General features: G+C 45.1%; 1 protein-coding gene across 3 annotated transcripts in view; it reads left to right on the forward strand.

Annotated features, from left to right (window-relative positions):
* The window catches only part of hlk (hulk), a 109,286-nt gene that overhangs the window by 73,699 nt on the left and 22,763 nt on the right, over positions 1 to 12,824 (forward strand). For all 3 annotated transcript variants that reach the window (XM_084587749.1, XM_084587767.1, XM_084587757.1), the window contains exons 8-12: positions 2,404 to 2,586; positions 3,561 to 3,692; positions 5,408 to 5,593; positions 9,880 to 10,011; positions 11,576 to 11,758. In XM_084587749.1, coding sequence (XP_084443875.1) covers positions 2,404 to 2,586; positions 3,561 to 3,692; positions 5,408 to 5,593; positions 9,880 to 10,011; positions 11,576 to 11,758 — 816 coding nt within the window. The remainder of the gene's footprint in view (positions 1 to 2,403; positions 2,587 to 3,560; positions 3,693 to 5,407; positions 5,594 to 9,879; positions 10,012 to 11,575; positions 11,759 to 12,824) is intronic.

The raw sequence follows: 12,824 nt of genomic DNA on the forward strand, positions 1-12,824 counted from the left end.
AGTTCTCGTGACTTGCTGCGTTCGTCACTCCAAGAGAGCAATTTGTCGCGCCAGTTGGTACATCTCGTCACACAATTTTAACAGTGTTGCAACAAACACACCAAATGAAGAGACACAGACATGGGCGCTCGTGTCTCTCTTTCTTTTCCGTATATTTTGCGCTGTTAAAATTGTGTGTCAGGATTCACCACTCGTTTACTGGCGCAGCAAATAAAATAGGACAAATGAAGCGACGCAGACACGGGCGCCCGTGTCTGTTTATTCATTTATCGTGTGTTTTGCTCTGTCAAAACTGTGTGTCAAGATGCGCCGCTGGCTTATCGTGTATAAATTGTAGAAGGCTAGATCAACAGAATCTCATAGATACATTATTGATTGTTAGTGATTAGCCTAGACGGGGTAGACATTTCCATTCAGTTGCTGCTGTTTTTTACAAAAGCGCCACAGTGCCACAGAGACAAAAATAATGTTTTATTTTTATTTTTTAATACGCTTCCTAAATTAAGGCAGCAATCTATGGAATTAAGAACGTGTAACGTGATAATTAAGGCACCTTGTTTGCGATCCACGGAACTGTTGTGATACTTTCAGCCGGAGTCGTCTTTCTGGGGCACGTGTTCTGGGGGGGGGGGGGGGGGGGGGAGAGGTCGTTTCCTCTTTATTTCAGCGTGCATAAAGAATAGCCCCTTTTGAGCCTATAACTTTCTTCGTAACGCCGTTGTGCACTCAGAATGTAATGCAAAATATACAATGGATGGGAGCGGTGCAAACGATCTGAGATCTGGAAATGGTGAGGCGCCCTCAATAGCCCCAGCACAATGTGGCGCTGAAGTAAATTTTTAATTCCTCGGTGTTTAATTTTTCTCCTTCGTTCTTGCCGATCCACTCTTGCTATTGCGACTAAAATGGGCCGACAGTGAGGTTTAGCGCGTGCACTAGAAAATTCAGCAAGCACAAGTATTCCCAATTTATGCGCTCGCTACCCATAACCCAGCTCTTCGCTGCGCGACTTTTAGGGGGCTTGCTGCAGTGAATTTATCAAGCTGTTGTAAAATTCACAATTAATACTCGCAGAAAAATGTGAACTTACACGAAGCTTTTGAGACTCTTCTCTTGGATCAGTTGCTGCAAGTTTCCGGAGATGATTTAAAACATCTTAAAACGGAAAACTAAACTACGATTATATTGCAAATCAGGGTGTTTTATATTATTTTTTTCATTGACTTTCGACAGTCGTGTCTTTGTTGCTGGTTTTTTACTTAAGCTCGCCTTTGTTTTGACTCCTGGCTAACCGTAAATGTGCAGTATGCTTTTTTTCTCTGCCTAGTATAACAAAATAACACTCACAAACAAGCTTGAATAACGCAGAACATATTAGATCGTTTTTGTTTTGTTTTTGTGTTTTTACTCTATTGTCAAGCGACAATGGAGCATTTTTTATGCTTGGAGTACCTGGAGAATTAGTTAGATTATCTTTTATTATGTCTCTCAATTATGTCATCTGCACACCTATCGTCAAAATGCGATTTACAGTTTTCTATCAATTTGGATAAAGCAGCACTGCACTTTTGTTTCAAGAACAGGCTTTTCGATCCCACAATACTGATTAAAAGTTTGTGGGGAATGCGCTTATGTAAAGACCTCGTTGTTGTGGTGGGTGGGACCACACAATAAGCCTCTCTTGGATTCTCAACACTTCACAGGAATTCTCTTTACTTAACAGCTATTGTTTGGCTATGCGGTACCAGGCACGAGTTCGCGACGAAAATCTTAGAGGGCCAAAAGGTAATCCGGACCATTATGATTCTAACTCGGTTCTTGGTGGTAGCGCGTGTCACCAGCAAGCCAAAGCCGACGCCAGCTATCATTTGACCCATTGCATAGACCAGGTGTCTCCAGAACGTGGCAGTATGAACATGTACGGTCCTTGACATCTCACAGCCGCACAGTTTAAGAGTCACCGGGTTGCCTTCTTTAATTAACGCTGCCGTCTTAGTTAAATACAGCATTTCGCACCTTCACGCATTACGGAAAGCCCAAGTGCACCGGAGTTTTTTTGTTTAAAGTTTTTTTTTTTTTTTTAAATGTCAAGGTATTCAACGCAATTCATATTTCTTCGTTGTGGCCGCATTGGACGCTTTTGAAGACCCAAGTACAACTGGTTGTGAATATGTGTTGGCAATCCACATTGAATAGCTGAGCTATGCTGCGAGTGCAAGTTGACGTCATCCAATTTTGGCACAGTCGAACTTCATTCTACTCCTTTGGCGTAATTGCCAGACGTAATCTCGATCTTATGGATGCCCATAGAAGCTCCGTGCTTAGTGACGGTCGCAACCGGCTTGTAGAATGTTCTCGCGTCGTTTCTCCTTCCCGTGCCTGCTCCCCGCCATTTTTTCGCAGACAAAAAGGGTGACGCCAAATGCGAGAAGGTGCTCAAGGAGCTGGAGAACATCGACGACGAGCTGGACACACACGACATTCCTTTCGTGAAGATCGACGACGAGGACGTCATCAAGGAGTACGGCATTGACGCGGTGCCGCAGCTGGTATACTTCGAGGATTCCATTCCAAATTTTTACTCCGGTGAGTCACGCTTTTGGAAAATGGCCCGCATAGCGAATTTCTGGCTGTTCAATGCCCACTTAACTAAACATTACCTTTGCTATAGTGCTATGATTTGGAAAGGTGAGGTGCGCGAAACACCCATGCTCAGAGAGGCGGGAAACTTCAAGCACTCAAGCGACTCCTGGGAAAGAAAGCGATGTGCATACACTCTCTATACTTTTTGATCGTGCAATATACTGCCTGATTAAACCTGAGTCGTCATAGAAAAAAAAACATGTGGCAAATTTGTTCACCACAGAAAAAAGGCCAACCCCCGAACGCTTCCGCTAATTTTGAAAGCATGTTGAAGATGAATAAAAGAACACTGCGCACCATAGTAATTTCTCTTTTTCAAGAATACGTTAAAACATCTAAAATCAGTTGACGTAATCTTAGCTTGTACTGCACTTACTGGTTTCTATAAGGGATGCTTTCGCTTAGCAGTATTGTGATACAAAAAATTACAGGGGTTCAACGCTGCTGAACCGAATATTGAGCGGAAGCATTAGCTGCGGGTAACCGAGCGTTGTTCTTCTTCTCTTTTTCTCCTTCCTCAGCCCACATATAAAGTCCCGCTTTAACCAACCGATATGAACGTGCCTTAGCGGCCTATAGGGATAACGTGAATGCCAGAGTCCTAGCAGGCTGATTCTGACATAACCGTCCCATGTGAAACGAGATACCCAAGTTGGCAGCTCCTGCCAGCCCGTGTGTCACGTGGGGTGTGACGTCACAGCGTCACGCGGGTGAGACGTAACTGCGGCCGGATCACGCGAAGGCTTGAAAGTGCGAGTAGTATTGCGCTCGCAATAAAACAGCCCGAAAGCGCTCACGATCACGCGTACGCGCGATTGTGCGAAGAAGCGGAAAGATTCCCTGACCAACCTAGTTGTGTAATTAATCAGTGTGCAGCGCTTCGAGAGTGCATCATTGAGATCATACATCGTGCGCAGGTGACTTGACCAAGGAAGAGCAGGTGCTGGACTGGCTCGTCAAACAGAAGGAGTCCGACGAGATAGAAGATGTCACGCCCGAAGTGCTCGAGACGCTCATCAAAAAGTCCAACTTCCTGGCCGTCCTCTTCTGTAAGTATAGCGGCTTTCTTACCACTTCCTTATTGCGGTCAGTATCAGTCAAAAAAGAAAAAAGAAACTGCCGTTAAGAAACTCGTTCATTTCTGTGTTACCATCATGGAATAAAAATTTTGAATGTAATTATCCTACTCAAAGGACTATATTTTCTTTCGTTCCCTCATGCCAATGTGACAAATAAAATGTCGAATCAATATACAGCGACCAATTAAGAAAGAGTTCAAAGTTCACAACTTTGAAAATACTAAACTGCTCTTCTATAAGATACACATGTAATACTGATAGCACGGCTGTCGGCGGACTTTACATCGGGGCAGCGATTAGCATAAACCAGCACAGAAAAAAAAAAAAAAAAAAAAGACTGCTAGCCTATCATGTCGCTGATAGTAAATACAGCCATGAACTCGTTTCGGGAAGGTTGTAACGCCTTCCACAGTGGCTGAAAGGTTGCGGTTGAGGCTTTCGTGCATTGAGCAAGCCCTCGAACACGTTCAGCAGTACCTAGTTGCACCTTCCTTCACTCGATCCTGATCCTTCGCCCGCTTCACCGCGGCCTGAGGATCGTGTGCCGACAACCACTTTTCTTAGCTGTTTGCGATGCGATCGGCGCTCTCCGCGCCGCCGCATTCAGCCGCTTTCCTTTTTCATGCAAGGGAGCGTGCGCAGCGTCTCTCGCTTTTCCTTGCACCATAGGGTGCACCTTCTCTTCGCCAGCTTTAACAAACAACTGCAACGCAACACAAAGGATTAAATAAATGTACGAATATTCCGAGCACGTAAATGGAGAGTCTATACCAGCCAGAACATGTAGCTCGGGAAGGTGCGGCAATGGCCCAGTGGCCTAAGGCACTGGGACGCGAAGCTACTATGCTTGCGTCAGGCGCTGGTTTGGATAACCTTTGAGGTCATAGTGAGGCAAAGTTTTTTTTTTTTTTTTTTTTTTGTGCTAGATGCCATTTGGACAGAAAGGTTTGGATAAGTTTGACTTCATGTACGCCCTCTTGACCGGCTTCAGGTTCGCCTCAGATTCGAGGCAATGTTCGCCTATGTTCGTCATGGCTGAACTCAGAACATATTACGCTTAATGAATAGGACGAAAGTCACGGTAGGCTACATGCATGAGGCCCTCTTATGTGTAATTCCTGCTAACCAAATGACCATGCTCGCCACACCAAATGTGATGTGCATAACATCCTACGTATATGCATACGCGCACTGCATGTATTTCAAATAAATCATAAAATGATATGAACCCGGGATGCACAATGCGAAGAACTCGTGGGCCCATCGCTTGCTTCCTCAACTGTTCTGTCAGGGCTTGGCCCGGTTTTCCACCCTCAGTGAGGCAGTTACTGCACTTTACGGTATTTCAAGTTATAACCAATCAGTACTATGGTTAGTAACAGCGGATAACAAGGCAAACATAACGTATACACGGTGGAAGTTTAGGGTTACAAGCAAAGCTTAAGAGCTTTGCTTTAATAATGCGGCTGCCAATGGAGCCAGACTTGTACTTGAAGGTAATCTGTACTGGAAGGTCATTGGGAGAATCCATGTCCTGCTTAATCAAAATCTGTACGCGACATCATTGCACGCAATTGCCCGGTGGTTGCCTGTTCTTGTGTATGGTCCGAGAAGCGAAATCTTTCTGTTCTGACTGCATGAGGTGGTGGTGCGAGCGTGCAAAGCCTCGTGTTCTCTTTGCGTAGACGACAAGGACGACCGCAAGAGCCAAGAGGTGCTCAAGGAGCTCGAGAACATCGACGACGACGCGGACGCGCACGACCTCCCCTTCATCAAGATCGACGACGACGAGGTGGCTCGAAGCTACGGCATCGACGACGAGCTGCCCCTGCTCGTCTACTTCGAGAAAGAGATCCCCAACATCTATGAAGGCGAGCACTGCCTGTACTTTTTCCATTATAGAGCGTTGATTGATTGATTTGATATACAGTCGAGCCCGATATTCCTAGCTATTCAATATTTCAAGCACACAAATTTCCTCCTTTAACATGCTATTATAAAATTCAGGAGAGTCGCGCTGTATATCGAACTCCAAGTTCACTAGCATTTCGCTGTATCGAACAGCAAGCCACACTTCTGCAGGTGGCGATCCTCCTAATGGCGCGGTTTGATCACATTTCGCACGCGGAAACTGGCCAGCTGCACAATCTTAAGCATCTTCTGCACCATAGCTGCGAGACAGCATAATGTGGCGAACGTGGGAAGTTTTTTTATAGGTTGCCTTCTGTCTCTTGCACTCATTTCCCACGCCACGTCGCTGTCATGCGGTGAAGCCAAACTAAATAACTAAACCTAGCCGAGGACCTTGCGTGGCGTACTCCGCTCGCTTCGCTACCTAAGGCATTGCGGAAACCAACAATGTCTTAAATTTAATAAGTGATTTTTTATTGATATTGTACTGGTAACAGGATTATATTCCATATGACAGGTAGTGACCGTGCCTTCGACGCGAAACAGATTGAGGTTAGCAACGTCTGTTAATCGCGGCGCGCTACAAGCAAGCCGAAGGGTGGCAAGAAGTGCGTTATTGGTGTGGGGGCAACGTATGTTTAGATATTGCTATGTTTTGTATGCCTGATTATTGATCGATACAGCGAACTATTCGTTATCGCCTTCGAGTTGGATGAGTCCGGGTTCTACAGTGCCCTCGCGTTTTCATTTCGGTCAGGGTGTTGAAAGCGACCATCAAAGTGTCATGTGTTTATACCAATGAAAAAAAAAAAAAAATTGAGCGAGATGTTCAACCAAGCGGAAGTGTCTCATAGAGGTTGATGAACGCTCCGATAGGGGACCTTATCTTCACTATGGAAACATTGTCATCCTCGGCACGTTACTTTAGCGTGCAATCCAAAGAATACTACCGTAGAAGGCGCCTGCGGACCCTGAAGCGAGTAACCAGGCGAGCTTGATCGGATTACAGGAGCCCTACGCAGTGAAGAGAAAAAGAACGAGAGAAATAAAAACAGCATTTTAAGTACCATACACGCGAGGTAAACAAATAAAAAATGCGACGTACTGATTTAACTAGAGGAGAAGCAGATAAAGCATGTTTCGGCGAGAGCACCTCCCAGTCTGAAAGTGACTTACCGTGCGCCGATCAAGAGAACGAGTTTGGGCAAGCTGAATAAGGCGAATACACAAAAGGAGAAAAGCTCGGTGAAACTGTGAAGCAAGGGGGTGCGAATAGAGAATGTGTGCGGGCAGATAGAAAATGAAAATGGAAAGGAAGAAAAAAAAAGAAAGTGCAGGCGGGTGCAACATTACCGAGGGAATCAATGGAGAGAACGGGGAAACTAAGAATTGAATGGTGCCGCCCGAATGCCACAAGGTGTCCAGAATTTCGCAGAAGGGTAGAAAAGCTAGGAGGTGGCCGAAATAGCATTAGGGACAAAAGGGGAAGCGTGTTGGAATTGTAGTTCCACGGTAATCTTCCACCTCTTCCCCTCCCATCTCGTTTCCCCAAGCCTCTTTCTCCTTTCAATTTCTCTTCTTTTTTTTTTTTTTTTTGCTTGTCTGTGAAAGTTGTTCGATTTTCCTTCTTTCTCTTTTTTTTATTTATATTCTGTTGTTTTCCTCTGTCTCTATGCGCCCCCTTGATCTGATTACACAAATTCGATCTCCCTTTCGGCGCATAGCAATTCTGTTTGGAACAAGCTTGAGCTACAACCGAAATGTGTTCTCACCTGCTCTTTTTCCTAGCCAGGGGCTTCTTTGTTTTCCTTGGATTTTCACCCATTTACTCACATTGTCTACGATTTTGTTATTGCAAAGCATGTTGTCCAATCCTTAATCACCACTGCATTGTTGCCACGTTGCTCAATATAACGTACTGCAAAGTAATTTAATGGGTGCAGTTCAACGCGATGCAAGATAATGTAATACAGTGCACCGTAGTTTAGCTTCCTATACATGGACCAAGGAGTTTCATGAGAGGACTGTGCTCCCGTAACTTATGTTCTATCATACCTGTACGTGCAAGGAAAGATGCTTGTCCGCCGAGACGAATGGAAAGGTGCTCTAGCTTCTATTACGCTGCATGTTTATGAGTGTCTCGAACGTTCGATCGATCACTTTTAAAACAACAACAATTTACGCTCGAATGAATACTTCATACATTGCAGTCGCTGAGCCTGAAAAAAAAAAAAAAAAGACAACACGTGGCCATACGCGCTTGTGCTTTCGTGTGTAAGCCGATGACGAACTGCATTTTTGCCCACATATTCCCACTTCCATGCCCGCATATGCGGCAAAGAGAGGGCGGGAACGACGGAATTCTTGATAACTCAAATAGATTAGGTATGGCGAAAGATAACAATCAGTTTGTTAGCCAACATTTTGTCACGAGGATTATTTTTTGTCTTCTTGTCGAAACGTTGGCTAGCAGACCCAATATGCCCTGCTTCCCTTTGTTCCTTCTAGTATCACGTCTGCGCATGTAAATTGTATATTGCGTGTGTTTCACGTCCAAAAGCGGCACGTCTATGAGGGACGCCGTAATGTAAGGCTCCAGATCAATATCTGTACCAACCTTGGCTTCTTTAATGTGCTGTGACGTTGCACAACGCAGGGACACCTTTAGCGTTTCACCGCCATCGAAACGCGGCCGCCGCGGTCACAATCGAGCTGGTAACTTTGTTACCAAAGGAGCCAAAACCACTGAGGCTTCGTGACGGGTCGTGTCCCTACATAAAAGACAGTGAAAATGAACGCTTAAGTGTACGTGTAAAAGCGAAACCCCTCTTTGTATACCTTATTCACGATATCTTGATCTCATTTAACCAGAACCGCACCTCATTTGCACTCGTGAAAATTTTTCGCAGAAATATGCAAACACCTTTTTCAACTCTTTTGAAAACTCTCCCACTGCCAGATAGGTGCCGCGGCTTGATACAGACTACCCGGTGTATTGGAATATTGAAGAAATCAGGGAGTTGCATGCCTTTGTGGTTTACAGAATGAAAAGACAACGCTGCAGTGTCGTCCTCATTTCTTGTTCGTCGCCCATTCGCACTCTCTGAATTTCTCGAATGGCCATTAGACCTTCTGGAAGCTCTTCCCTCCAGCTACTGCTTCTTCCTTCAAAGGATCATTAGCAGGAACTGCAGCCATAACGTATCCACACAAACCCTACTAAACTGGAAAAGCACGAATGACAAAGATACCTTGGCAAGAAACGTTCCCCCCTGCCGAAGCGTTGTTTATATACCTTAGGTACGGCCGCTCGATGGAAGTGCAGTGCGCTTCCATCGAGCGGCCGTGCCTTAGGAAACACATCTATACGTTTTTCCCGCTTACTTATACATTATGACTCCCATTCTCCTTTCCTAGCTACTCCTTCAACGGTGGTCTATAGGGGGTTTCGGATCGCGCCTAGCATAAAGTCGGCACGCATCTGTTTCACGCTTAAGCGACCGTTTTTCTTGGGTTTTAAGGTGCAAGTTAAGAAAGTGGCCTATAACACATTGACATTTCGCTGTACATTGTATGCGAAAATAAACCAATTTGATTGATTGATTGATTGATTGATTGATTGATTGATTGATTGATTGATTGATTGATTTATTTATTTATTGATTGATTGATTGATTGATTGATTGATTGATTGATTGATTGATTGATTGATTGATTGATTGATTGATTGATTGATTGATTGATGTGGGGTGACTGACTGATACCACGGAAGGGCGATCACAAAGCAAAAAATTATGCGAGAACGGCTCATGTGTCATGTGCATATAACTGGTTTCACGTGGAAGTTGTAAATATGAGCAATATATTCGATTTTGTTTTGTGGCACGAATACCCAGCGGCCGAACGAGCACACGGAGCTATATCGTTTCACGCGTGTTGTCCGTTCGTGATCTAGAACCTCGTCGAAACGAGAAAGAATCAACTAGACTCCCAACATTTCCGAGGATATAAAACATACGTTTATTGGTGTATGATAAGAATCCAGTGTCCTTTAAAAAGATCACAAAGTTAATTTGAAGTCAGTGAGCTAACTTACTTGCAGTATAACTGCAAAATATCACAACTGCTGTTAGGTCGTTTGCTCCGTAATTTACTGTAATCCATCACTGTATCGGCTCTTTTTTTTTTTTTTTCTTTCGCAAGAAAGGCACGTGACGCTGACCTGTCCTTATACGTCTCTCCGCAGGCGACTTGACGAAGGAGGAGGAGGTGATAGAGTGGCTTTTGCACCAGATGAAGTCGGACGCCATCGAGGAAGTGAGCGACAAGATCCTTGACTCGCTCATCGAGAAGCATCCACACGTCGCCGTGCTCTTCTGTGAGTGCGCACTCTGCAGTCATCTGTCTCATCAATCTGAGCCCCCAAAACGGCAGCAAGATAAAAGTCGCGCGGTTAAAAAAAAAAAAAGAAAGAAAAGGAAAAAGAAACTGTGAGGCATGTTGGAGATACAGCTGTAGGGAAAATGTCGCTTTAAGCAACTGTAGCGGAAGACAGTCTCCGTTTCTCCGATAAGGACGGTTCAAGGCATTAAGTACGGCGTAATGCTGGATAAACTAGCGTTCAAGCTGAACAAACTAAAATGTACGTTTCGCTAGATGCATACATAACTATGAGTGATGACTGTATGGTTAGGTAAAACGTGATGCTTGGACTAGTTGACGCATTCGTTTCAGGCATGAAATTATTGCTCGAGAGGCACACACACAGGGTGGGACGTTGTTCGAGCTCACCGGTCCCGTGCGCGCTCGTGTCCTGCCTTGTGATTGTGCCTCACGCGCAACCTTTCCGTCTCTAACGATGACTAATCGGTCATGCGAAAATACCGGGCCGGCAAAATCACTTATTCTGAAATCTAGTGCTTGGTAGACTAGTCGGATGTGCTTAGACTTGATTTTTACATATCATTCTGGTTTAGACGGGAATTCTCTGCGGCGCCAAATGAATTTGTCATCATTAGGCCACAAAACAGATACCCGATGACGAGAAGAAAAAAAAAAGGGGGGGGGGGGGGGGGCACTAAGCTTGGCTATATCGTATACGCTTCTACGGAGTTATAAGCGGCCGACGTTTAGATTTAACCTCCTGAGATGAAAGATCTCTAAAATAGTGTAATTTTGCGAAATGTGTCAGTCCCTTTCCATTCAGTTGGTCCCTTTACTTTGCACCATCGTTCTATTGGAGAGTAAAAGTGAGTAGCACAGTAAGAAAAGTTATTCGACTTTTCGGCCAAAGCTACAGCGATTACCGCCAAACTGGGTCGGTCTGTAAATAAAGAAGGAAGGAGCTGAGCTGACTCGTTTAATCGAGCATTGCAATGCTATATGCGACTCACAGAAAAATCATTAAAGCGTAGAGCTTCCTCCGTCATCCACATTAGTGTTATGTGTCTAGATGTATGGATGCGAGAGTTGGACTGTGAAGAAGGCTGACCGCCGAAGAATTGACGCGTTTGAATTGTGGTGCTGGCGGAGACTCTTGAGAGTTCCTTGGACTGCCAGAAGATCAAATCAGTCAGTATTGTCGACCATAAACCCTGACTGCTTATTGGAGGGTCAAATTCTAAAGTTAAAGCTCAGCTACTTTGGTCATCTGATGAGAAGAGAGGAGTCGCTGGAGAACGATTTGATGTTGGGAAAGGTTGAGGGTCGCCGGAGAAGGGGTAGGCAGCGAACGCGATGGTTGGATGGCATCCTCGAGGCGCTGCAGATGGAGTTATGTGATGTTAGGAAGATAGCGAGAGACCGGAAAGCGTGGCGTGACATGGTCCATAGTGTCACGAAGAGTCGGACACGACTGAACGACTGAACTGAACTGTCTAGTATATACGCCACCAACGATACTGCAGTGGTAAGTCGCTCCAACATCTCCGTCTTCATTGCAGACAAGGAGAACGACAAGAAGGCCGAGAAGATACTCGTGGAGCTGGAGAACATTGACGACGAAGCGGACGACAACGAGATTGTGTTCCTCAAGACCAACGACCCGGAGGCCGCCAAGAAGCACGGTATCGAGGTCCTTCCCAAGCTCGTCTTCTACGACAACGAGATCCCCAACCTTTACGACGGTGAGACAGCGAGGAGATCTAACACTCTTCTGGTGCTATTGTGTTCGCGACACTCTTGCTGTCACGTGCATGCACGCTTGTTGACTGTGGGTATATATCTACGCAGGGGGCGGCAAGAAGTTAGGTGGGCGGATGAGGTTAAGAAGTTCGCAGGGGTCAAGTGGATGCAGCTAGCACAGGAGAGGGTTAATTGGAGGAATATGTGAGAGGCCTTTGCCCTGCAGTGGGTATAGTCAAGATGATGATGATGATATATCTACGCACTCAAGGTTTCCGTGAAAACTCGACAGGACAGACCATGAGTAAATGAGGGAGCTATTACACGCGCACAGTGAACAGGAAACCGCGCCATACAGGTTACTAAAATATTAAGACAGATCCGCAGAAAATCTGAACTATCACATTGTTCTTAATTAGAAGTTTTTTAAGGGCGCTATTTTTTTCTTTTCGTATATGGTATGATAGCCCCATAACAGTTCATATATCTACAGAAGCCCTCCCGGGACGCTTGTAGTTTTCGGTTACTTGTAAAAAACGCGGCTCGTGAGTTTTCTTCAGTAGACCTAACTACTCGGCGCGAACTAATGGGCAAACGTTTAAAATCAAGATTTTCCTACTCATTGGAAGGTTAAACAACCACCTTCACGTTCATAACATATCATCGTACAGTATTCCACGCTTTACTCACAAATAAACGTGCTGTCAAAGAATCCTGCAGTTATACGTAATGGAGTGACTCGACTAGGTTCGAATACCTGTGCAGTGAACAAACAACCAGCGTTCGTTCTTACCTTGTTGCACAATGCGCATAGGCGGCTCACCTAGGGTACCCACAAATTTAGGCGTCGCTTTCACCTAGCTGCGAGAACAGAAACCTCAGATCACGATTACGATTCCTGAAAATGTATTAGTATACAGAGCAGCTGTTGGAGGGATCTTTCCCCAAGAATAACAACTTTTGGCACTACTTTGTATTGATTGTGCTAATGACAGTACTAAGCAGGCTTACACAGCTGCATCTTCATGGCGTCGACGCTGCACTTTTGGTAGTCGACGCGTTTGCGAC

This window comes from Amblyomma maculatum, chromosome 1 (genome assembly GCF_055883805.1).
Source record: "Amblyomma maculatum isolate TAMU_Amacu chromosome 1, ASM5588380v1, whole genome shotgun sequence".
In the NCBI taxonomy this organism is placed as follows: domain Eukaryota; kingdom Metazoa; phylum Arthropoda; class Arachnida; order Ixodida; family Ixodidae; genus Amblyomma; species Amblyomma maculatum.